This window comes from Penicillium cosmopolitanum (genome assembly GCF_028827165.1).
Source record: "Penicillium cosmopolitanum strain IBT 29677 chromosome Unknown utg000005l:1.0-4006212.0:1.0-4009387.0, whole genome shotgun sequence".
NCBI lineage: Eukaryota > Fungi > Ascomycota > Eurotiomycetes > Eurotiales > Aspergillaceae > Penicillium > Penicillium cosmopolitanum.
The window spans coordinates 2,404,568-2,430,488 of NW_026622675.1; the positions used below are offsets into that span (position 1 = coordinate 2,404,568).

Consider the following 25,921-nt stretch of genomic DNA (forward strand, 5'->3'; position numbering starts at 1 on the left):
AGATCCCAATTCAACAGAGCATATTCTGGCCACAAAATACTCATTCATCACTGATATTCTTCCTTTGGAGCCCCTTAAATCAGGCCACTTGAGTTCTGAGGTCGTGATGCACTTCGCCGACGCAAATCAGGTTGGACAGCCCGGAGACGCGGAGCTAATAAGATTTGATCAAATCATGGCATGGCAACCCGCCTCTAGTATCCAACTACGACCGGAAGCCGAGGGTCAGTCAATCCATCCCAATGCATCGTTATGACAGATACTCATGTTCGTAGACTCCCCTCGGGGTTTTCATTGTCGCTTTGCCATTTATAGAGCTTGCGATCCAGGCTCGGCGTGCTGGATCCCTCTCCCTCGGCCGCCTCAAGTGCATCGTCCAAGCCCCGTGACCCCTGTTGTTCTCGATCTTTCCCCCTCGGATATTGGCGGTTCTTGCGGGCTTCGACAGGCTGGCTGGAATATCGGAGGGGCTGTGGCCGCTCAGGGGGAAAATCATGAATTGTGGCAGGTGAGTCTGGTTATATCTACCGTGCTGGATGCCGTACTGAAGACCCTTTCCAGAGGCTGAATCCGAGAGCCGTAATGGGCGACTCGGCACAGGATCTTTTGCTTCAAATTTCATCCGACACCCCGGTTCTAGTGGTCATATCAAACGGAATTGAGCCGCCGCACCTTCCTCCGGGGGAGCTTCTACATACCGAGGCCACGATCCCCGAGATCTTTTTCAAGTCCCTCAAAGAGGCCACGGATCTGATTATCACCAGTCTAGCTCAACCAGAATTTTGCCTCGTTGTTCTACCGATCTCGATGTTACACCCCTCTGCCATTGGCCGGCTTATGCACAGTCTGATTGGCTTCCTGAAACATCGCTACTCTGTGCACTTGAAGGTAATCACCTATACACAACGATCTTCGCTTTGCCGCGTCCTTCTTTTGATCCTTGCACCAACAGCAATCGATCATCGATGGCTTGGAAAAGGTGCTACTGCACTTTCAGTTCCGGAACTTCTTCCTGGGTTAGACGATGACGCCGGTCCACCTGTTACGCGGCTAGCGCGTAACAAAGGGTTTGCGTCGCCATCTCTAGAAATTTTCGAGGAGCGTGATCGGCCTCTCGTTGATGCAGCGTCACCACCCCTTATCATGCAGATCGCAGGTGAAATGATCCACTGTGCCACACTTCGAAGGTGTTCCTCAAAGAAGCGTCACAGAAGTTCTAGCCCCCCACAACTCGACTCGAGGTCAAAAAGATCCAAGCGGTCCATTGAGAATGAATAGAGAGCCCTCGCCTTTTTTCTTCAGCGGCGTGCTTCTATATCTTCGTTTAATCTAGCCATATTCACAAATTCCAGGATATCATTTTTGGGAAACTTTTGATCTGGTTGAATCCGAGTCTTTTGCACTTAAATACTGCCGTCAGCCCCAGAATACATATTGCAGAACTAAATTCTCCCTTGTCTATCATGGCTCATGAACTAAGAGTTCCACTAGATTTCTGGTACTCCATCCTATTATTTCGTATGCTGGACCCCTCATTAGCTATACCCGAGGATGCCAGGAGTTCATGTCTACGGTTACTCGCTGAAAGGATTTCGTATCAATCCCCCAAAGTTATCGGCCGATCTAAGGCACCACTCAGAAGATACTGTACCATCCCTCGAAGAATCAGATGTTCTAGACGGCTCGGGAGACCACACACTGAAAGCTACAAAGCCATACTCTCTCTTGTCAAGCCCACTCTTCAACGTTACGCTCAACTATCCCGATCGCAGATCGATTCAACTAAGTCGGACGGCTCACATCTCCTACCTCAGCCAATTATATCGAATCCGCATTCAATTTGCCTTGCATTGGCAAGAATAGCCATGTCTAGAGTAGACAGATATCAACATCTTGGTCATGTATTTGCAGCTTGCAGATTGTTCACTACTCTATGTGTCCTCGTGTATCGTAATGAAGAGAATAAATGATAATTTATTTTTCCCCGATCATTTTAATGTAATATACTGCACTAGTACTGTAGGGTGCAGAACAATAATTCAACCTGTAGAATACTTTATGTATCATAAGCAGCGGTCTGCTAAGAGCCGTATAGGGATTGGGTAATAGCCATCCTATTCACGTTAGACACAACAGTATAGTAGAGTTTTGGAATTTGCACTTACCAATTCTGTTTTAGATAAAGGCATATTTGAGTCTGGTGAGGTGTCCAAGAGAAACACCTTTCCTGCTGGTTTGGTGCGAACAACTAGGAATACATCGGCCTCAAAGTCACGATAATATTCAGCTGCCTTTTTGAACAGGCTTTTTCTACGTCGATTCATTTGCTGTCCTCTTGTTCTTTTAGATGCCATCTTCTGGTGCTCTGCAGTAATATTGACTCCCGGGTGAATAAATAATATACTATATGTCCTCCGTTCAACGACGTCTAACGACTCGGCAGTATACCGTGCCGAATAACGGTTCACCTATTCAACAGTAACTTCTATCCTTCTACAGTATTTAACATAATCGGGAAGTTTGCATTAATTATATTAAAGCGCGCCTTCCAGAGCAGAAGTATCAGCTTTCCATTTGGAATCCACTTTGATCATGTTTCCCGATGGACGATCGCCGTACCTCGTCAGAATTCCCAATTTCATATCACCCAAATTCAAACGCGCTTGAATAGCTTGCGTGAGTCCATGGCAGCCTGGAATGCAGTTCATGATAAGCAAATTTCGGTGCGCTATCAGGAAGATGCCCAGTATGAGCACGCTCTTGGTTTTATGCGAGCAGAGCAGAAGGTACTGTACCGGACTTCATCCCAATTCAAAGCAAAATCAAGCCTCATCTAGGTTTCGTTGTAGCATTTAGAAAGCTGGCTGCAGTTCCACCTATCTTTTACGACAACAGGTATTTCCCCACCATTTCTTCAACCACCGATAGGGACACACGCACGTCAGTCAGTAGCACAACGATATGATTCGGCCCAACCACCACCCCAATTTTCAGCACCTGCATGGGAAGAAGGGGGGGAAAAGGAGGAAACCGCCACCATTAGCAGCAGTCGTCGTGGGTGCAGCTGTCCAGTCCCTGAATGTGGAAGAACGAATTTCAAAACTCCCAATCGTGTCCTCTGTCACCTCAAGATCGAGCATCCAGGTTGGCGCCCTTCAGACGTGGAAACTCCAAGCATGAAACACGAAACTGGAAATGGTTCAGGGACTCATATTGCCTGGAGAGATGAACAAGAGGGATCTGGGGCGGATACAACCATCGCGACAGAGCCATCGAGCCCACTGTCATTGAGCCCTAGGGAGCTGGCCCGTAGAATTGGACCCACCATTTCCTCTATCACAGACTAGTTCCAAGTGCACTATTAGCTCATTAACACCAGAATGGTCATCTCGGTTTTGTATCCAATACTGTATTGCCTTCTGAATGTCGGGTGTCAGTAAATCTTTGCCTACTTTTGCATTGCAGTACTATGTCTCATAATGTTTCTTTTCTTTTCTTTGTATCTGTTTACAGTCCAGTAGTGCCATCACTTATTCATAGTGGAAGCCGATGTAGTTATGTTTTTGCCCTAGACAATAATTTTCGACAAGAGATTACATATATACGGTACTGTAAAATAGTGCTGTACTCCTATAATTGGTCATGATTGAAATGACTTCATTATTTCAATCTCCAGTGTTTACTGTAGAGATACTGTACAGAACTCTTCAATCATGAGGCCTACAGTATCCAGTATCCCTGCCCTCCTTCCCATTTAGCCATTTTAGATTCGGTAATCCAGGGCGCGCTTAGTCATGAGAAAACACCGTCACATAACTATGTCGTCATTTTCTGGGATATGTACCATTGTTCACCATCAGGTTCTTTTTTTGATTTCTTTAATCCGTAAGTATTTTTATTTCTCATTTCTTTGCGTTTCTTGTTCCAAAAAAGGAAACAGTTTGTTGATAACACAGATACTCACCGGGCCAGGGGCATGCGCGCCACCGTACACTCCCGGAATTGCAACACATTGTTTTGTGTGGTCTTATTCAGGATTAGGGTTTGCTTTTTGGGTTTAGGGTTTACAATTGCTTCGTGTTGCCCAATCCCAGATCCAGCTCGCAGAGGATATAGGCCTACTACAGGATACCCTAGAGAATAGATTGCCTACACAACGCCAAACTGTACGCAAGTCGCAAAAGCAAATAGGCAAATTTGGTGCCATATCCACTAAAGATGCCAATCGCCACATTCGTGACCCAAAAAAGGCAGAAGATCAAGGAAGCGCTTACGGAGTTACGCAATCCACTACCTTATCCAGCCATAAGCGATGCTTTACGAGCAAGATTAGACAATTTCGAGGTCGAATACCCTCCGTTATTGCCTAATCTAGAAGAGAATTATAGTTAATTGTTTCTATATTTGGCGTTATGGGTTAAAATAGCTAAAAAATCAAAAAAAAGTCTCGTTGACGAGCGAACTCCGTTGACCGCCGGTTGACCCACACCCTCCGGGGTGTGGGTCAATCTTAGGTTTCAGTCTGCCGCCAAAAGGTGACAATTATTACGTTAACAGCGAATCTTCCGGGACCCACATATCGTTCTGTAGAACTAGCGTTCTGGCAAGATCGTCTACCCCACTTTCCCCCCAGTGGCACGCTGAATATTCTCATTATACAGTACCGCCATTATACAGTCGATAGCGAAAACGGCTTCTACCCCACAGATGGCTTTTCTTCTCCTAGGCCCCACTGCCAAGGCCTTAGCGCAGATCATCTATTGATCGGAGTACATGAAGTTGAGGGCCAGTATACCCAGCCCGCGTACGGTAGTGTAGCTCCTCCGTAAAACTATACCTCCGCTCTAAATTTTAGATAGTAAGGCTTGATTGTTGTGGTACTAGGTACGCGGTATTTTACGGTGGCCCTCAACTTGGCGTGGCCTGCCCCAGGGCCTTTGCAGTGGGGCCTCGGAGAAGAAAAGCAGCCTGGGGTTAGAAGCCGTTTTTGCTATCAACTGTATACGTGTGTTACGCCGGTCGTGGACTATGCATCAACGGTCTGGCACGACCCGCTTCGAGACAAGACCCATTTGCGCCACTTGAACACAGTACAGAGAACGGTGTTGATTCGGATTCTGTCAGCCTTTCGAACAGTAGCCACCACAACGCTCGAAGTGGAAGCGCATATACTTCCCACACATCTCCGCCTTCGCCATCGAGCACAGCGCACCATTGCGAGACTACACACACTACCACGGGACCATCCTATTTGGGGAGCACTATCACGTGCCCAGAAGCGCAGGAACAATATCGGATCATGTGCACGCTTTCCCCTGGCGGAAGCGTTGAAAACCATGGATGTTGACAGGCTCAACGAGCTCGAAACGATCGACCCCCGACCATTGGCCCCGTGGCGTCTCGACGCTTTTGCGGAGGTCGAACTCGAACCCGATCGGGAGATCGCGAGAAAGAGAGCAGGGTCAACGAGAGACACTTCGGACATCGTCGTCTACTCAGACGCCTCTGGGCGTGAGGGTCATCTGGGGTCGGCCATCGTCACACTCAACGATGGCGATGAGATCTTAGAATCTCAACAGATCCAGGTGGGGCCAATGGACCGGTGGTCGGTCCATGTCGCAGAACTCATAGGCATATTCAACGCGGTGAACCTGGTGTTCAAGTTAGCCCACCAACGCCCAACAGTCGGAAAATACAGGCACACGACCGCAACAATACTCTGTGACAGCAGATCAGCTCTACAAGCAATTCAAAACGCGAGGAACAAATCAGGCCAGCGAGTCGTCCATGCAATCATACAGGCAGCCTCTGAGGTTCAGGCAGCGAAGGTCAGACTGCGTCTCCAGTGGATTCCCGGGCACTGCGAGGACGTTGGGAACGACGCAGCGGATCGGCTTGCGAAGGATGCCGCGAAACCGGGTAAAACCCACCCCTTTCGACCGCTACTATCGAGGGAGAATGCGTTCATCCGCAGTAAGATCTATGCCCAATGGGGCCAGGAGTGGAAGGAAAGCACCAAAGGCGCACACCTACGAAAAATCGATGGGAATCTACCGGCGCGATACACGAGAAAGCTCTACGGGAATTTACCCAGGAACCGGGCATATCTGCTGACGCAGCTACGCACGGGCCACAACTGGCTATCTCCCTACGCGAAACAGTTCGGATTTCGCGAAGACGACTTATGCGAGTGCGGCGCGCGGGAGACAGTCGCCCACGTCATGATGGAATGCCCACGGCTGCGGGAGCTGCGAGTTGAACTGAAAAAGGAAGTCGGGGACACGCTCAACAGCGTGTCGAGTCTGCTGGGAGGCTCAAAAGAAGGTGAGAAAGGTAAACCAGACACCGTCTCGCGCACGAAGTCAGTACAGGCGGTACTGGACTTTGCCGAGGCGTCACAGCGGTTTTGTAGTCGTGCGCCATAAGGGCAGCCTAATGACGAGAACGGCAATGGGCCAGGACAGGCCGTGACGAGGCTCTAAGTTCATGTCAGGAAGTGGATCAGTCAACATGTACATGCTCGGATATATAGTTGTCGTATACTGCATATCGCTACGGCGAGGGGTCAGTGTAAATGAATACTACTACTACTACTACTACTACTACTGTACTACCCGGGAACAATATCTTTAGTTATCTCTATCAAAACATGGTCAACTATATCCACGTTATTGGTAGACGTCATGGGGTCACCCCAAACAACATAGACGCCCATATCAAGCTTTTGGAGGATAATTTGCGGTCTGAACTGCCGGAAGGGTCTAAGTGGCACGGGATATACTACCATCAAACCCGCAAACGAGTCCACCCATCTTGGCTTCGAAAGCAATTCATATTCGGATTTATGGGCCGCAACGGCCTGGAGCGTTTAGATGAGATTTGGTATCAGACTTGGGTATTTGATGTTAATCTAAGTATTGAAGGAGATCTTGTAGAAACCCCTATACGGACAATCATAGGCCAAGCTATGAAGGTAGAACGGCTGGAAACCGGCAGGGGGCAGCTCGATGAATTGACAAGACACGTGCTACTTGAGTTGAGAAACAAGATTCCATGGTTGGATGATGGGCAAGCAGAAAAAGAAAGCCCTGAAGGCTGCCGATATTTTGGGAAATGGTTTGAACTTAAAATTGGAAGACATACTATCTGATAGCAGTGTTGTCGTATACAGTCGGATGGATGGATGGATGATTTCATTTACCCTGACCCCTGGCGAGTTGGAACTCTGGATTAAGGTACAAGTGCGATGATTGATCTAGATGAAGATACTGTACCCAGCTATTCATAGTTAGTTTAGATTATCCGAAACCATCCGTTCGACTCATATTCCAGATCCAAGAAGACAAAATGTCACCATCGAAAAGGCCGAGAGGCTTGGCACATTTCATGCCTGAGGCATAGTCGACTCGTGTAAACTAGTTAACTAACTAACTTAACTAAGGCGGTGAGTAAGCTGATAAACACTGGAAGCATTCCGACCTGGCGGGTCTCTTCTCTGCGACAGCGAGGCCAAATTATGTCGACTTCGATTTTCATCACTCGATTACCTACTGAATACTGATATCAACAAACGATGGAAGAAACTATTGCAGAGCTACGACGTCAGCTGGAAGAGGAGAGAAAGGCGCGGGAAGAAGCAGAGCGCCTCCAGGGGGAGGCAGAACGGCGACTCCAACCCAACACCCTGTTCCGCCTCCTCGATCGCTGCCATGAATCTCTGTCTCAAGCGATCCGAGTCGAGACGGATGCGACACTCACGACCCAGGGCGACGCGACCGACCCCGTGAACCGACTTTACCCCAAGCGCATAGTCCCTTGGCCTGACTTTCCACAGCTCCAAGAGCAAGTCTGGAGCAAATTCGACCGCACCGCAGCCTTTACCTCGCGCCCTCTATTCCCCTCGGATACCCAAGTCGATTACGTCGCGACGAACATCATAGAAAGTAACTCGGCCTTGGATCCCAAACTCATGGCGAAGAGTTTCATTGTCTCGCAAAGTATTGATATCTTTCTCGACAAAGTTATCAACAGTGTCTCGCTCAAAATTCCTTCATGATACACAGACACCCCAAAGGCCGGCGAACACTAGGCATGGAAGAGGTAGAGGAAGAGCGAAAGGAGCAGAGCAAAGGCAGAAGCCGGATGGCACTGCACGAAGACGCAATCGACGTGCCGACCAATTTTGCGTGCATACTGTGGCCGATGAACGACAAATACCGGTCTATACAGTGGAGTTCAAAGCGCCACATAAAGTGACAATCCCCGAATTTGTCGCGGGTCTACACCAAATGGATCTGGCCCGGGATGTCATTAACCAGGAGGGCGACACATTTGAATTCTATGCCACCCGCCTTGTTGCCGCCGTGGTCACTCAGATATTTTCATATATGATCGATAGCGGAGTTCGACACGGGTACATTTGCACGGGAGAGGCTTTTGTTTTCCTCCACATCCCGAAGGATGATCCCACCATTGTTCAATTTCTTGTGTATTCCGAATCAAGATGTACAGGCGGACGATGAGTTACGCCTCCACCGAACCGCCATCGGCCAGGTTCTTGCGTTCACCCTTCAAGCACTGATCGCCGATGCTCCTTCTCAAGAATAGCACGATACGGCACACAACAAGCTGACAACCTGGGAAGTCGAATATTTGGACGTATTGAGGGAAATCCCCGAAACTCTTCGTAAAGACCCGCGGGCCTCTAATTATCGCCCCTCGCACTAGAAACGAGATCGGAAAATACACAACACACGCTCTCGCACTCGTTGTCAACCAGGCGTATCTACACCGAAGCACTCCTCGACTGAAGACAACAGCAGTAAGGAAGAATCACGTTCGCCGACGGCAGCAGCAGCGTCGCGCAGCCGATCAAGCCGCGACCGAGGCAGTAAAGGCCAATCAAGCAGGGAGAGCGAAAAGACGCAAGCTGGCCGGGACAACAAACAGACTTCTCAAAAAGGCAGGCATTCCACACGACCATACTGTACCATTGGCTGCATCCATAGTATAGTTAACCAGGGCCCTCTGGATAAGACATACCCCAACTGGAAACTTCACGGTGGTCAGAGACACAGCATAGGACCACGAGAGTTCACACGCAGGCTTTATCGCCAACTTGCCCGAGATCGAGACCTCAGTTTCGAACAGCTCCATATCTGTGGTCGGACTGGATATCTTATCAAAGCTACCCTTCTTCGCGCGGATACACTGTCATAATCAAAGCAACGACCATGGAAAAGCAGCATCGCCTTCAAATAGAAGCAGATAATTACAGCTACCTCAGGAGTATGCAGGGCCAAAATATTCCTATTTGTCTTGGAACCTTTACGCCGCAAGTTTCATATTGGTACCATGGCGAGCTAATGGAGCAGATGATAATTCTCAGCTGGTCGGGAGGAGACTCCAGCACGCTATCAATGACGAGAACACGATTTTTTTTTCACCAGGAGCGCAAGAAAGCCTTGGCTGCGTTCCGTTCGCATAGAGTGGTCCACCGCGACAGTGAGTGGCGCAATATGTTGTGGGATGACCTAGATAACCGTTTGATTGTCATTGACTTGGAAGATCTGGAACGGTTGAAGCGCTCTCGTACCCTTGAGCTAACGTCTGGAAATGCACGGTATGGCCATCTCGCAAAGGTGAGAAAATACGGGCAAGTACCGCTATCGAACTCCATTGCTATTCGCATATGATATCCCGCGGCCCATAATTACGCCTCACCTGAGTCGCTTCATATCTCACCCTCCGATCACGGAGTGAAAGAAGAATGTTATGCACAAGATTTGGTCACACGTTTATGGGTCAAGGCGTCTCCGGCATTGTGAAAAAATTATTTTGCAAAGCGCAGATCAGCTCCCGTGCAACGGTCAAAGATCTGCAATACTTTACCTGGAAACAATTGACTGAGAAAAATATATCACTTTATGGCGTTGGACATACGCTCGTAATGGGCTGGGGAGGTGAAATTTCAGTGACGATGGAACTAGTTCACAAGAAAACCTTAGGCGAGACAACGTCTTTCGGAGTCAGGCGCTCGGGCGTGCTTTGATCATTAACCTTCACTTTTTATTATTGAGAACTTCTCGGAATAATATCCCATTTAGGGCCATTCAAAGAACATTGCAGACTGTCAGTCAATTCCAATACCCAAGACTGTCGTGTACTAACGGGAAATCATCGCTATGTAGGTTCTGGGCCGTTCAGAACCTGGAGGCGGAATGACCCGACCCGCTCATGTTTGCAATCTATGCTATTACAGCACGACTTGTCCACAGAGGCAATCTCAGATTACCTCCGAAAGGAATAAATGAATGCGAATATACGACATATTCATATTCGCACTCCGCGAATATTGTTGAGTATCACGGTGGTCAAAGCATGTAGTGGGGATCATCAAGAGACAGATAAATAGATGAGGAGCCCCACCTCCAACAAGATAGACAACTTAACCAATTGAACATACCTATCTCAACACATATATTCATATTCACGAATAATCATATTCCTTTTGGAGCCCTAGCAATCTGTTTTGACTTCTACCGTACCTCGCAGCTGTTCCGTCAGACAGAACCGAACCCCTCATGTTGAACGACGCAAGGCCAAGAGAAAGAGAGAGACTCCCGATGCCACCGATTTGGACACTTGGCAAGGACGTGCAAGGAAACGTCGCGATGCGAACAATGTGCAGGGCAGCACGGCAGTACACGTGTGAACGATGTCGAAACTACGTTATCACCGTGACTAATCTGCTGATTCAGCATATTTTGCCTTCACGTAGCGATGCGCTGCTGGCCCAAGGGCCCTCCTTCCCCTGCTTATCTATTCACGCCAGGCATTCACCACTCGCCAGTCTTGAAGCAATTGAGGACCCGTAGGCTAATCTTGATCTTTGATTTTTCTTCTCCCCGTTATCATCCTCGCCTGCCCTCCCCTTTCGGCCTTCCCTTTTCGCTCACAGCGGTTCAACCTGACATTGGACACTATCCTCCATCATGCCAAATTTGCTAACACCGCAGCAAAGTGATGAATTGTGAGTGCATATCATTCATACGCAGTTGATGCCTTAATTGATAGAGAACATAACGAAGGCACAAATCCATGCTAGCGTATTTTGCAGCGAATGGCCTAGTTGAAACTTGTGCTTCGTTGCGGAGGGAACTGGGATCCGCCCCTGATATTGACGAGACAACGCAGACAAGATACGAATCACTGTTAGAAAAAAAATGGACCAGCAACTCCCGATTACAGAGGAAGGTAGCATCCCCCTCTTTTCATGCCATTTTTTCCGTTCCAAACCTCTTCCTGTGATGCTGACATCCCTTGTTCTACAGATAATGGAACTTGAATCTCGTAATCAAGCTCTCCAACAGGAGCTTGATAATGTAACACCCGCCTCCCTCCTCAAATGCAGCAGTGACGCGACCAGTTGGCTTCCCCAACGTGCGAAATTTAAACTGCAGTCCCACCGTGGGGCAATCAACTGCATTGCTTTCCATCCTATCTTTTCTTCAATCGCGTCTGGTGCTGACGACAATGCGATAAAGGTATGGGATTGGGAACATGGCGTGTGGGAGGCAACACTCAAAGGTCATACAAAGGCGGTGCACGGCTTGGATTACGGCGATACACCCAATGGAGTTTTTCTCGCCTCTTGCAGCTCCGACTTGACGATCAAGCTTTGGGATCCGAGGAATGGCTACAAGAACACCAGGACCTTGCAAGATCATAGCCATATTGTCAGTGCCGTGCGATTTATACCGTCACGAGACCTACTGGCCAGTGCAAGCAGAGATGCGCAGGTAAAGCTGTGGAACACGGCCAACGGACATTGCGTGAAAACCATAGAAGGCCACACTGGCTGGGTGCGAGATATCTTCCCCTCTGCAGGTGGAGATTATCTGCTCTCTACGGGCGATGATAGGACTGTCCGTCTTTGGGACATTTCGAGTACTCAGCCGGAAAACAAAATGTCAACGACAGGGCACGAAAACTTCATCATCTGTTGCGCGATAGCTCCATCGGAAACATTTCAGTATATTGCTCCCTGGCTTCATCTGAAAAAACCGGCCAGTCCCGTCGAATTCATGGCTACCGGGTCACGTGATAAAACCGTCAAATTATGGGATTTTCGGGGAACTTGCATTCTGACTCTCATTGGTCATGATAATTGGGTGCGTGCAATCGCATTCCACCCGGGTGGGAAGTATCTCCTTTCGGTATCAGATGACAGGACGCTACGTTGCTGGGACTTAAGCCAGCAAGGCAAGTGTGTGAAAATTATCAGCGACTCAGATGGCAACTTCATTACCTGCTTGAAGTGGGCTCCTAGCATTGCAAATCATGCACAAAGCCCAAGAAACCTTTCATTTGAACAATCAAAGGGCAATGCATCGGTAGGTAGCAGCAATAAGGTGAATGGGGAAGGTAGATTGGACAAACAAATTCGTTGTGTGGTTGCAACAGGAAACGCGAATGAGCAGGTGAAAATCTATGCAGAATGAGGATAACAAATTTGTAACGACAGTTATTTACGCCTCGTCTGCCGCTCAAATATTATTGAATGCTGCTTTCTGGAGCTACACCGTAGAAGCGGAATTCGCCAAGACGACTGGTGACCTGATTTAAAGTGCTTAGTTTCAAATTTAACTGACTGTTATGTCTGTCGACACTCCTCAAGACATCTCAAGTCCAACCGGTGCGAATTCAAAGAAATCATTGCCGCTTAGTTAGTCAGTTCAATGAATGACTAACTAACTATAAAGATCTACAACGAGAAAGATCACAACAACCCTCGGGAATATGTATTCAGTATTTCCAGATATCATCAAAATTCGCGTAATCACGGGATTGATGAGATAAAAAAACCGAAATTCATTTGACTGGAAATGTTGAATTTCCGTAGCGCAGATACATCAATTATTCGGACGACCCACAGCAAAAAACCACCGTACACTTGTTGGTCATGATTTATCGTGCAGCATGAGAACCAGTTCTATGGACCACGTTGGAACAGTTGATTTTGCCGTTTTCACATGTGCAGGGAACACATTGATGCCCAGTTTCGTGGCAAGCGTTGCAATTGAATCCGTTACACTCTGGGCAATTAGGTGAGAGTATCTTGTAGCCCTTTCCATAACACGCCGGGCAATCGATCTTGCGAACCATGTGTGGGGTGCCACCGCAGTCGCTGCAGTTCATTTTGACGGTTTGTAGATTTTGCTGATATTGGGTTAGATACAACAAAAACGGATGCAGGTGACCTATTCTTACTTCTGTTCAAAACCTAAGATGTTGAAATATATCCACTGAGGAGGGGATTCGCACTTTTCGAATGAAAATTTAACAGAAGAGGGTAATTCTGCGATTCTTATACCCAAGATCTGAGGAAGCAGGCGTTGTAGCTAATACACTGCATGGTGGCGGCTGCTTGATACATTTACTCAGTTTTCGAAAAGAATGATGTGATTGGAACGAAGAATCCGAGCCATGTGCTCCCAGGACCTATTTTAGTGGTGATCAGCTTAAAACGAAGGAAAATCAGCCCAATCAAATGCCTCTTCGTCAGCTTAAACCATCCGCTTGCAACAATATGCACAGTATACTACCTAAGCCTTGGTCCGGCAATATTCCAAATATGAAGGAAGCGTATGCCTTCTTTTACTGGATCAGTGAGCTGAATATCGCTAGTTCATTTGAGAATCGCGATGGCTAAAGTAGCAGCCTTCTACAGGTTTTCGTGTCTCCATCTGCGCATCGCTTCCCGGGCTTCCGCCTCGGCAAGTGCCGAGAGTCTCCCAACTTTTTCTTCAGATATTTGATTTTTCTTGAGTTGATCAAAGAATATCTTGGCAGTCAGAGAAACTCCAAGCTCTCACGCCAACATCCTAAGCATACAGCGACGCAAGCCGGGATGTGGAGATTTCGCGTCAATCAAACGGCTTGCAAGGACAGTAAAGTAGAGGATCAAAGCCTCAAAACTTTCTAAGTTTCAAGACAGGAAAGCTTGTAATTGGTAGTTGCAATCCCAAATTATCCAATCTTAAGCTACAAAATACTTTACTGGGCTATTTTTATTCATTTAGGAAGTCAACATATAGCCTAGATTTTGAGATTTCAGGATTAAAATCCATCTATTTGCATATTCAATCTGTTTCAGCTATCATAATGTTGTCGCATGATACTTTGGGCTTATACCCCAAAGAAAAATAACTTGAGCATAACTCCTAGTTACCTACCCTGCGTGCAATGAATATGCGCTGTTTAGATTCTTTTCGTCTATTTCAAATGAATTGTCAACAGTGAAGCGATCAAGCGAGAGATAAATAACGAACCAAGTTCTCCCTTCTCGTATTTCAGCTCTTTTTCCCTAGTAGATAGCATCTCTTCGAGCTCTTTGTACTGCCGTTCCTCAAGCTTCTTTCTAGCTCGCTGCATTGCAAGACGAAAATATGCTACTGGCTGTTTGCGCAATATCTTGACAAGTGTTTTTATTTCATCGGCCTTGGTTTGAGTAATTTCTTTCTGACCTTTAGAAAAAGCAGTTAGTTTCCTCCTTAACAATGTTTGGTCACTCTTACTGGCTTCTTTTTCCGTATTCCTGAGTTGCTTTATATGAGCCAGAAATGCATCTTGAGTAAATTTGGGAAGTTTCGAGAAAATTTCATCGACCTCAGTCTTAGTCACTGCTTTCTGCTGTTCAAGAAAAACCATTTGTTGCCTTCTGTATAATACTTGGTCATTCTCACTGGCTCCTTGTTTGATACTTTTTAGTCGCTTCAGTTGAGCAAGAAGTGAATCTTGGGTCGTTTTGGAAAGTTTCAAGAAAATTTCATAGGCCTCGGCTTTAGCTGAAGTTCCCTGCTCTCCAATATACTCTGGATCCTTCGGTTGAATGAGGAGTGCATGTCGAGCGGCTTTGGAAAGTTTCGAGAACACAGATTCATAGTATCGATCGAAGTCGCATGTCTTGCTGTACCGAATCATTTTTGCTGAGGGGGCCATTTTGAACTCAACGGCGAGAAGTGGTTTGAATATACAGACGATTTATTTAGAGGGAAAAGCAGCCCTACTTATAAAAATTGAAAAGGACATAGCACGAAGCAGGATTATAGCTTCTTCAAATGTCTATGGGGTGTCTCCATTGACAAGGTGAGCGACATGGTTCCTAGAAGATCAGAAGTACATTTTTTGAAGTGAAAATCAAACATGCACTATTATTATTGGCACAAAATGAGCTATCTTGGGTATTTATTAGAGAAATGAAGTTAATAACATTTGCTTTGACCGAAAAAATGATCAACCTCGGAAATTCTCTCCTGAAGCTCCGCCAAATGCAAAGTTTGATCATCTTTTCTTTGAGAATAGCTAAAGTAACAGCCATCCACAGGTCTTTCGTGTTTCCATCTGGTCATCGCTCCCTGAGATTCTGCCTTGACGAGTGTAGACAATATACCAATGTTTTCTTCAAGTATCTTCTTTTCCTGGGCTGATCAAAAAATATCTTGGCAGCCAGAGAAATTCCAAGCTCTGACACGAACATCCCAAGCATGTCGTGAAGCAAGTGGCGAGGTGGAAATTTGTAGTCCATCAAAAGGCTTGCGAGGACAGAGAAGTACGCCAGATCTTCGTCTTCATTTTTTTTTCCAGACTCTCATTGAGGATCGTACATGTATTTTCATCTGCCAGCTTATCGATATAGCTCGCAAATTCTCGTGGCCGTAGAGGTTCAAAACCACCCATTCTTGTGTTGGGGTTGATTAAATATCGTAGGAATGCGAGAAATTGCACGTTTTTGAGATGAAATTATCAAATAATTGGAGGCCTTTTATATGGTGTCTCCAAAGTACCAACCACGTCTGGAGATTTGTCAGTCGCTTCAACTGAAAATGGTACCCAAAATGAAGCCTCTTATGCTGGAGATATTCAATCGAATAAAAAGGTTGAATAGATCTGAGGTTCATGAGCTTAGCATGGTATATTAAATAATTGGCAAAATGACACTAGTCTTGTCCCGCGCAATAGTAGCTCGTCCAATAAAACGGCAGAGCTCCACATATTAAACTCGAATAAACTAAATCCTATGTGACCTTCTATCATGTTCCTTCAGTGTTCGGGCTTCAGCATAAATCCTTCCTTTGCAGTCTCCTTTCCAGCACCGTGGCGAATCTTGGAATTCTGGGAGCAATCTTTCATGTTCTAATTCATGATTGGCCAATCGGAGCATGGTCTTGAATTCCTTGCCGCAGTCCTGGCAAGTAAATTCATTTTCCAAGTTTAAAATAGGCCTAGATACTTTTTCGTATGCGTCTGGAAGCGAAGCAGAACTATACATTGCATTAAAAAAAGGGCGAGTCCGAGAATGGAGACCACTCACCTTAGGAACTTCTCGGAGTAATATAGAGCGATATTGTGAGAAATCTGGTCGACTTCTGCCCTGCATTGCTCGTATGACATTGAAATGTCAAGTTTGGGACTCATGTCAGGTACATGACAGCAGCTTTGAAAAACCGAAGCGATATAGTATATCGACCCAGTAATTTTTGGGGTTTCGAACGTGTCAAAGCAAAATTCTGCCTCCCACTCATTGGTATCGAGCTGCACTAAGCTATTAAACAGCGCAAGAGTCCCGCCCTCTGTTCCTAGCACGGGCAAAATCCTCATTCCATCATATCCAATCCATGCACGTTGCTTTATCGCAATCGCTAGCCAGTTGTATGCACCCTCTTCTGTAGATAGGTATTCCGAATCAAACACACGAGCCCACATGGCATTATAAAGCCACCTGCGATCTGGATGTGCATGGAAAAGTACCGAGGACATTGCGAACATAGTCATATACACCTGAGCCGGGCTTGCTCCAGTGTAGGCCTCGATACCGTATTTAGTCTTGAGAGCCTGCGTGATAGAATTTTGATAGCTGAAAACATTCCTGTTTGTTTCGTCCAATGAGAACACGACTAGAGAAGAGTTAACTGGTTTCTTAATAAGTTGAAATATTATAGCTCACCTGATAGGCTCTGTTTGAAAAATGGGCGAAGATCAAATGGGTCCATTTTTACCTAGGCTGCCTCTTGGCTTCGATTCTTCTTGCTTGTTTTACTGGCAGATAAAATTGTAGGATTATCAACAACAAATGAACTTTAACTGGTGATGGAATGAAGGTGGCAATGTGTGGGATTGACACTCTTGATATAGCTTCCTTGGCTAGGATGTTTATTCTGGGCACATTTCCCGCTTGTTATCCATGTATGCTTCCAATGCATCCGCATAACCATCCATCCCCTCACATTCCTCCTGATTCATCCATCTCTCCTCAGGTTGCATCGTATTCTCCTTAAGTTGCGTCTCAGTATCTCTTCGAATTGTGAATTTTACTTGCAATCCATAAAGCGAACTCTCGGAGTGCTTGATGCTCAATACTTTGGCAATTTGCTGCTTCACAGGGCTATCCGGCCTCCAAAGTCTGCCTGGCACATCATAGCTTTTGTTGTTTGGCTTATTAAAAGCATCAGGATATGTCATATACTCTCGGCCCCCTACTGAAGCCTGATTCTGTAGAAACGCGGGACTATTTGGAGTTGATGGATTCACATCTTCGGTCTCCTAGAAACGGTCAGCTTTATCCCTTCATGGTACTGTGGGACCTACTTGTGGTGAGCCAAAGCAATGATTTAAAAACTCGAAATTGCGGAAATACTTTAGGAAATGAAACATGGCCGGGATTGGATCGTAATGAAGGCATACGGATAGGTAGGTAGGCTGCGCTGCGTGGAAATTATATAAAATTCCCCTGGGGATATGCCAGGTCGTTATGTACTAAATTATAGAAGTAGATAATTCTCAACAGCTAACCTTTCTTAGAGGTTCGTCGTAATGAGATGTCTTCTAGCTCTTACAGTAATCCATGCGGCCAAAATTCCCAGATGTAACCTTATCTTTCCTTGTCGACCTTTCCACCTCAGGTAACCTCTTATAGCCATTTTCCAGCTTGTTCTCTCAGGTCACAGAGCTGGAGCGCTTAATTCGATTTAAGGCATTGCGGTATCGGATGCATTGAATGGTAGGTAGAAGATGTCCCGAATCATCCAGAGAATGTAAAGCATTGCTAATACCCATAATGAGGCTATTATTTTGTATGTCGACGAGCGCCAGGTTAAGCGCCTCATCAAATGTCGGCCGTTTGGGCCTTGAATAGGCCCTCGGGGGGGTCGAGGGGTAGGTTTTCATCATGGTGATGAAGTTTGAGAACAGTGACGATAGATATATTTCCTGAAGCTCGAAACAAGAGACGCGGCATCATTTAAATATAATTTATGATGTAGGATAAGGTATCAGAATCAAAATTCTCTAAAGAACGCTTATAGAAGATAGATACAGCGGATGACTAGGAAAACTTCGGTCAAGCCATTATTGGCCTACCTTGCTCCCATTTTCTAGACAAAAACCCAGATTCATATCATGCTAATATTAGAGACAAATGCTAGTATGAAGGAAGCATCGAGGTAAGATAAAACGAGATGAAGGGGGCTATCTAGAACATTGGTACCTGAGGCCAATCAGGAACTAAATGATAAGACACGCTCAGACAAGCTTGAACACAGTTTTCCGTGGAATAAAATTCTATAGCGTCTTGGACTCCTGGGAGACAGTCTCTGCTGATATTGCTGCAGGGCGTTATAGATTTCAGAACTTCCTTAGTTTTGCGGAGAAGGCACAGATCTTCCTTGGCCATGGAACTGGCAAGACTCACGGCACAATCAGTGGCTTCAAGGCTCCCGGTTCCAGATCGATACCAGGTAACTTGCTGGAATGACTGCAGGACATTCCTTGCGAAATGGACATATTCTGACGAAGCTAAATGGGTATAGCGGAAGATGTAATAGAGTAGATAATTGACGCGAGCTTCTAATATGAAGAGGCTCCTCATTGTGGGGTCTGTGTGCTTTTGATGCTGTTGAACCCCCAAATAACACATGGTGTCTTTCAATCTCTCCACAAATCCAAGTAGTTGTCGTTCGGAATCGATGTAACTAACCCTTTGGCATGATATATTCAAATGAATCAAATCAAGTTCGGCATGGTTCATAGCTGATTCGGAGGATATCTCAATCTGCCCTATATCATCAGGGATCCATTCCTCCTTGGGTGTCTGAGAGAGCTTGGCATTTAGCGAAAAGAGTGTCACTACTCCATTGAAAATATCTCTCTCGTTGGCTGCAGTAATCTCGAGTCTCTTGGCGACTCGCCATGCCATTCGCGTTAGGGCAGAGATAGAGCCTCCTCGATATGCTCTGATATATGAAAGTAATAATAGAGCTTTCATTGCGGTTATCGATAGATTTTTATCGATTTCAGCTTTGGTAAAACATTCCCACGCTTGCTGTTCATACTGAACAGAGAGTGTATGGGGTAATTGGTCGTATTCGTCCGGGACTAGACACCCCAGTGAAAGTATCGTAAAGAGAAGAGCCTGCCAAGCACTTGAAAAAGTTTTGGGGGTCTCTCTGAATTGGCGCCATTCGCCCTCAAATTGTTCTTCATCAACCACGCAGAACACCTTTAAAACTCGTTAGCTTTCTGACAATAACAATCTAAGTTGAGTTACTGACATGATGGATTTGATTGAAAAAAGAAGTCTTATACTTCTTAATGTCAGAGTTTTTCGGAAGACCGTAACGTTTCAAGCTCGTGTTGTTCGCGTCATACGCCGTTCTGACCGCAGGTCTCCTTTGAGAGAATGAGTGAAAACTCCTTGGAGGAATGAGATAAATAATTTCAACTAACATGGACCGTTCGCAAACCCGGTTGAGTTTGAAGCAACGCACGCAGGTATCTCCCTTGCTGCAACGAGTCTTACTCTTCTTGCAATTATCGCAAGCAACAAACAACCGTTGCGATATGGTGGGTCTTCTTGCTGCCATGATGTGTCTCGAACTGATATCAGGAAGCTTCTGAGTCAAGGTAATTTGTCCCCAGGTATACGGGTTCCACTGTCCGTCTTAGATACTTCACAACAGGGTGGATACAATCTTTATATGTCTGTCTTTCAGATTGCCCCTATACCAGTGGATCTTGATTGACTGCATAGTTCTGAGTGTGCATAGTACTGGCTAAACCGAACCAACCGAGCCCCGAGTCCGGTCCATGCTTCTTGGAGTGTTTCAGCTGGCAGGATGGTGGATAAAATCTTAAATACCTGATTATTAAGTCCTCTAGGATGACACTGGATTTTCAAGGGACGGATATCAATATTGTTCAAGAGGCGTGAACTATGTTTCGTTTGATAGGGCGGAAACGTATCACACATCATTCTCTGGTAGCAATTGCCAAGGGCTCAACACAGAAAGGAGATACAGTTAGGTTTCGATCCTTACGTAAAAAGAAGTAGAAATATGGTAAGTGATAGGTACGGTGGATAACTTGTGATGATAGTGCAAAATGATAACTGATAAGCCTATACCGAGGTCATTGGTTGTCGATCATACTAACTGGTTACATGCCACAAATCCCAAAGCTTACGCCTTGACACGAGTATAATACCACTAATAAGGAGAATGACCGGGGTGACAGTTAGCAGATAGCTCGTAACTGTCATCTCCGTATGACTGTGCGAAATCTTCTCTTCGCGTATGGTTTTCATGTCTTGTTTGACTTGCTTGACATCCACATACTGCAATGTCCAACATTTGAGAATGATTTTCTCATAGACATTCTCTTTGAGCAAAGGAAAAGCTCCAATAGCATAACGTCGCTCTATCTCTTCACATGCGTCGTCTGGGATTTCATCATACGGGCGGTTACCCGTCATGATCTCAAAAATCAAACATCCCAGAGCAAATATGTCTGTTGCAATAGACCTAGGAGCATTTGGAGATATACGATATCTGTCCTCCTCTTCCACCAGCGAAGGCTGGTTGCCCATCGATGATCCGGAGAAATCGCAAAGTCGTATCGAAAGGTCGTCAGCCACAAGAAAATTGCGGGTGCTGATGTCGGCATGCACAATCTCAAATCTATGGACTAGTGCGATGGCATCGATGGCCGCATCAATCCATTGATCCCGTAATTGGCTTCCAATGATTTTATTATGGCTTGCAAGGTAGTCACGTAGATTGCCGAGTCGCAAAAAGGGGAAGTGAAGACGATCATCCTCAATTGCGATGCAATCAAGTATATTTATGTTTTTTGGCAATTGAGCGTAGATAGTTCGCTCACGCTCAAAACATGACATGGCATACTCCTCATCGTGCAGTATCGTTTTAACCACGTCTTCATCACACCCGCAAATGTCGTGTCTGAGGGGGGCCTTAATTACCTGATTTGGAAGGCAAGCGTTCTGACAAATAATGCCTGTAGTACCAATGGCAATAATACGTGAGCCGCCTTCCGGTCGGAGAATCACAGGGTGCCTTTGGACCATCACGAATGAGTTGAAACATCCATCGAAAGAAGGGTTGGCCAGATTTTCTATTCTCAATCATATGATCACGTGACAAGGATTTATATTTAATCCGGAATCCCAGTTTGGTTCGTGGATACGCGTACCATGATTTTTTGCCGCGGCCGCAAGGCCAAGTTCGGTTTAGGATTAGTAGGCAGTTTACGGTCCAAGCAACTTTACAAGCAGCAAATACATCAACATTGCATCCACATTCACCTAACGAAGCTAAGCGGGAAAATTCAGACGTAAGATGCAATTTCTTCAGGTCACCCCTTCAATACAATCAGTATTGTTCCATTCCCGGCCACTTGTGGACTTCGTATATCCATCATTGAATCCATTTCATCCTCAGTTCTGTGAATTCAATAAGTAAACATTGCATCTTGGTGCCAATTTGCCACTTACACCACAGTCCGAACAGTTCTGTGCTCGGTTTGTGCGAAGTCCAAGCCATCTATCTTTTGTGACAATTCCGCAATCAGGGTCATCACAAGGCTCAACAGTCGTGATATCCTTTCTGTGACCACATTTGTATTTTGTAGGGGTATGGATAGCAGTGCACATGTTGATGCTTCGTGGTCAACAAAGCGAGCGTCCCGTGATGTTTTGTCTGATTCTGACTGAGCTGTCAGAAGTGAGGACGCTTGATAGTGTTCAAACTTGAGTGATGATAGCGAAGACATCCTGCGTTAGTGATGGGCGAAAGATGCAATTTATATTACCTAGAATTAAATGTACGAACACTTCATGAAAATAGCACGACTGTGTTACCTTGAAGCATTTCGGGTTCTTTGAGGATCTTGAGGCTCTGAGTGGTTGTATTGGCGATCCCTTCCTTTGGCAAACCAAATGATGGGGAATGCTCTAGGTCAGAATGCACTTTGGCCTCGTACGATTGGTTGGCTGCGAGCAATATTCGAGTATTGGATGATCATTTCTAATATTGTATATATGGTGGTCTGGGCGAACGCCCATATGTATGCTCTTCTAGGTGGCGTTGGATACCCTTGTTCTACGCGCTGGTCGCGGTCGTAAACAAGTTGAAAGAGCCGCTAAACTCGATTGGGTTGCCCACTCTGTTGTTGAGAATTTCTATTTAGGGATTACGGCGGCTCTAGCGGAAGGCTGAATTTCGTGCCCAAAAAAAAGTGATCGAAGTGGAATAGCGTCATTTGAGCTTTTTTGGTGCCCAAAAAAAAGTGATCGAAGTGGAATAGCGTCATTTTATTTTTTTGGTGCCCAAAAAAAAGTGACCGAAGTGGAATAGCGTCATTTTATTTTTTTTGGTGCCCAAAAAAAAGTGACACAAGTGGAATAGCGTGATGTAGTATTGTCAAAGAAATGATGGCTGACATTATTTTTACCGTCAATTCGAAGGGCGATTGAGGACTGGGGTTAAGCCTGCTTTTGTATTCACCGATTGACGGAGACCAGCACCCCACCACTTGAACTAGTAAGGTCAAAAATCCAGGTTCACCACGATATATGGCGGGCCGCATCCGAACCTTACCACCGCTTTTCCCCACACTCACCGCATACGTTCTTCGCTCCGTGAGGTACGTGAAGATGGCCTCGGACCTCCATAAACAAAGAAAGTTATCAGCTGACACTGTCAATGTTTCCAGTCTAGAATATGACTCCTAGAGTGTCATCAGCAGACACAAGTCCAATCATAGAGGAACACTAGCCGCCACCTAGGCACTGCAGCTTTTGGCCCCAATGATCATGTTCTCACGGTCGCGTTTCGAATTTCTCTTTTACATACCCAACATCAATCATGGGTGCCACTCCAAGTAGAGAACTTGCCACCAAGATTCTGGATCTCTCTAATACGGCTGTGCACAGTGGACAGGATGATCTTGAAGTCGATGAGAATGTATGTTTAGACCCTAAGTGAGCTAAAGAATCAAGCTAAAAGAGTACGAAGCTCACTGAAGAACTTCTTAACTTCTGGAAGATGATTCCCCAGTCAATGAGAGATAAAATCACCGGTAAAAAGAAGAATAACAGGAAGCCGGCTCTCCTGCCGGCCTCACAACAGATTCAACAGGTCGGACCAACTCACTCAAATCAAGAAACCACATCAAGCTCGGTGGAAGAACAGGCGACAAAGCTCCTTCGCGCAGATCTTTGCTTCGACCATTGGGCTCGGATAAGTGGGACTTGCGAAGAGGTTATGAGAGCCCGCATGTCTCTCACCATTCGGGAGCGTTTTATCAAAGTCGCAATGGGTAAACTTCTCGACACATACAAGAAACAGAAGGACGGTCCGAAAGATGCAGCCAGTTTATTCTATCCGAGTACTAGGCAAGATGCGAAGGATTGGGCCAACGAAGGAAGGAAGCTTGAGTCTCTTTGTAAAGGCCTTTATCCTAAAATATGCTACCAAAACTCCATCGAGGACCAGCCCATCAAGTACCAGCATTTGGGGGTGCTTTATGTTCTCCTCTCAATATTCCCAAAGAAACGTAAGTGGTGTCGCACATGTGATGGAAATTGAAGTTTTGGCTCACTGTTCCGTACCTCCATCCAGTTTACGGGCCCTTTCACTCAAAGATGGAGAGAAAAGGACTAGATGCATCGAGTCCTTCAAGGAAACATTTTTTGCCAGAGGGATAGATGGAGAGCAACTGAAACACCACACAGCGATGGCGGCTAGCTTGTTCAGTAGATGTCGGGCCTACCTCGATCCAGGCGCAGTCAGCTTGTCTACTCAGAAACACGTCTTCGCTCGTGATGACAGCCTGCAGTCTCGGCAGGGCTATGCTCCCATGGCCAACCCTGTGGATGAACAGGCTTCAAACGAATATGGTACACAATATCCCTCGGCAGAGATTAACGATTACGGGAGAACTGAATTCGACCACTCTGCTTTTCCTAGGACGACTTCATTCCAAGAAACTTCTGATCTAGTTAGATCAGATGTTCCCAATTCACCCGAAAACAGAAGTCAGGGATCGATTCTTGACCATGGAGATACCCCGACAACTAACCCGAATTCAGCTGAAAGCTTGCTGGAAACTTCTTCAGTTTCTGCTGAACTCCTCGAATGCTCTCCACTTTCGGAGCCCGAGCAAACGCAACAAACCGAACCAATCCTAGGTCAATCCACACTTGCAATAGAATCAGCCCGAATAAATCAAAGGAAAAGGAAACGGAATTATATTGAGGATGGTATGTAAACGACTCTTTTTTTTTCCAGGAGCTAATAAATTAGAACCAGGTGACAGGCAAAATGACGCACGGGCATCCCAGAAAACACCGAGTTTTGATATAGCTCGAAGGGAACAAAACAACCATTCTCCCAATGTGTCTATACAGGTCGAGTCTACTGCTACAGACCTCCCAAATGTCACAGGGGAACCACAGATCAACACAAATAGCATAAACAGTGTATACGATCTAGGCGGAGGATCCCACTTAGACCGCGCAGAGTGGCTACAACCCTCCATTGTCATAAACGGCAGTTCTCTTTCAGGGTCAGCTCCAACATTACCGCTCTTAGGCTCCACCACACCCGACCAGACGAACATGCCAGCCGGTGACCTTCATAACGGGTTGTACACTCTATTCGACCATCAGTACACATCAGCTGCGCTTCCAAGCCCTATTTTATGGAGTCTGTTTCCTGAAAATCAACATTCGCACTCACTTTGCCACGATTATCCCATATAGTCAGTTGACTGCAAAATGAATTATTGGGCTCTGCCTACTTGTCGAATCGTGGTTTTGACATACGAAGCTTATTCCATTTTATTGAGCTGAAAAGGAGGGGGTGTGGTCGCATCTTACGCCGCCACCTTAGGGGTTATAGACAATTCTGATGTTTTCACATAAAATGTTTCGAGGAGCCGATCAACTTGAGTCATATGAGGAGATTGTGATTTGATAAACCAAACTAAAACTCACATTTGATTTGGGTGTTGGCTGCTCCAGAACAAGATTAAATGGATAAGAAACGTCTTGTCCAACGGTGAAGTCACTCTTCGACGAAACGCACCGGTGCGGTCGAGGTTTACACTTTGATGATTTAATTCAGAATCAGACCAGATCTCTTGAATCCGTTTCGGTTGATTCTTAGGATCAAGACGACAAGGTCTCTCGATATAATGACATAAGATGCGACCCGTTAGAAGTACAGTGCCAGGCCTACGGAAGTACAGTGCCAGGCCTACGGAAGTCCTGTGTCTTTTGTTCATTGTATTCATATATACAGCGGGCCGACCAGCCAGGGCTCACCCTAGGAGACCCTCCATCATCCAAGATAGTTGTTCAGTGGGTTGGTGACTATAAACCTTGGAAGCTATCGGCTAGCTTGCATCGCATGTAGAACGAGGTATATACATGGGCATGACCTGGCCACCAATTACCGGCTGATCAAAAGCACGGCGAAATGTGAAACTCCAATTAATAAGATAGCACGAGTCAGGTAAATAAAAGCCCTTTGTCCTACGCCAAGAGCTTGAGCAATCCTAGGAA

General features: G+C 46.0%; 8 protein-coding genes across 8 annotated transcripts; 5 read left to right on the forward strand and 3 right to left on the reverse strand.

The window, feature by feature from the left end:
* Window positions 1–582: 582 nt before the first annotated feature.
* N7509_003911 (uncharacterized protein) lies at window positions 583–1,278 on the forward strand (the record flags this gene model as incomplete). Its single annotated transcript, XM_056628548.1, has 1 exon — window positions 583–1,278. The coding sequence occupies one exon, from the start codon at window positions 583–585 to the stop codon at window positions 1,276–1,278; it is 696 nt and encodes a 231-aa protein (XP_056491282.1).
* Window positions 1,279–7,573: 6,295 nt separating this feature from the next.
* N7509_003912 (uncharacterized protein) lies at window positions 7,574–8,607 on the forward strand (the record flags this gene model as incomplete). The annotated part of the gene is made up of 3 exons (XM_056628549.1): window positions 7,574–7,997; window positions 8,032–8,486; window positions 8,512–8,607. 3 exons carry the CDS (start codon window positions 7,574–7,576, stop codon window positions 8,605–8,607), a joined length of 975 nt encoding a protein of 324 aa, XP_056491283.1.
* A 626-nt stretch (window positions 8,608–9,233) lies between these two features.
* Window positions 9,234–9,695, forward strand: N7509_003913 (uncharacterized protein; the record flags this gene model as incomplete). Its single annotated transcript, XM_056628550.1, has 1 exon — window positions 9,234–9,695. The coding sequence occupies one exon, from the start codon at window positions 9,234–9,236 to the stop codon at window positions 9,693–9,695; it is 462 nt and encodes a 153-aa protein (XP_056491284.1).
* A 1,414-nt stretch (window positions 9,696–11,109) lies between these two features.
* Window positions 11,110–12,503, forward strand: N7509_003914 (WD domain-containing protein; the record flags this gene model as incomplete). The annotated part of the gene is made up of 2 exons (XM_056628551.1): window positions 11,110–11,256; window positions 11,334–12,503. Coding segments are annotated over 2 exons (1,317 nt in total), but the record flags the coding sequence as incomplete, so codon positions are not given.
* Window positions 12,504–14,277: 1,774 nt separating this feature from the next.
* N7509_003915 (uncharacterized protein) lies at window positions 14,278–15,003 on the reverse strand (the record flags this gene model as incomplete). The annotated part of the gene is made up of 2 exons (XM_056628552.1): window positions 14,278–14,528; window positions 14,580–15,003. The coding sequence occupies 2 exons, from the start codon at window positions 15,001–15,003 to the stop codon at window positions 14,278–14,280; spliced, it is 675 nt and encodes a 224-aa protein (XP_056491286.1).
* A 1,101-nt stretch (window positions 15,004–16,104) lies between these two features.
* N7509_003916 (uncharacterized protein) lies at window positions 16,105–17,054 on the reverse strand (the record flags this gene model as incomplete). Its single annotated transcript, XM_056628553.1, has 4 exons — window positions 16,105–16,176; window positions 16,295–16,325; window positions 16,376–16,958; window positions 17,009–17,054. The coding sequence occupies 4 exons, from the start codon at window positions 17,052–17,054 to the stop codon at window positions 16,105–16,107; spliced, it is 732 nt and encodes a 243-aa protein (XP_056491287.1).
* A 3,431-nt stretch (window positions 17,055–20,485) lies between these two features.
* On the reverse strand, window positions 20,486–21,421 carry N7509_003917 (uncharacterized protein; the record flags this gene model as incomplete). The annotated part of the gene is made up of 1 exon (XM_056628554.1): window positions 20,486–21,421. The coding sequence occupies one exon, from the start codon at window positions 21,419–21,421 to the stop codon at window positions 20,486–20,488; it is 936 nt and encodes a 311-aa protein (XP_056491288.1).
* A 1,978-nt stretch (window positions 21,422–23,399) lies between these two features.
* On the forward strand, window positions 23,400–24,624 carry N7509_003918 (uncharacterized protein; the record flags this gene model as incomplete). The annotated part of the gene is made up of 2 exons (XM_056628555.1): window positions 23,400–23,910; window positions 24,089–24,624. 2 exons carry the CDS (start codon window positions 23,400–23,402, stop codon window positions 24,622–24,624), a joined length of 1,047 nt encoding a protein of 348 aa, XP_056491289.1.
* Window positions 24,625–25,921: the final 1,297 nt, after the last annotated feature.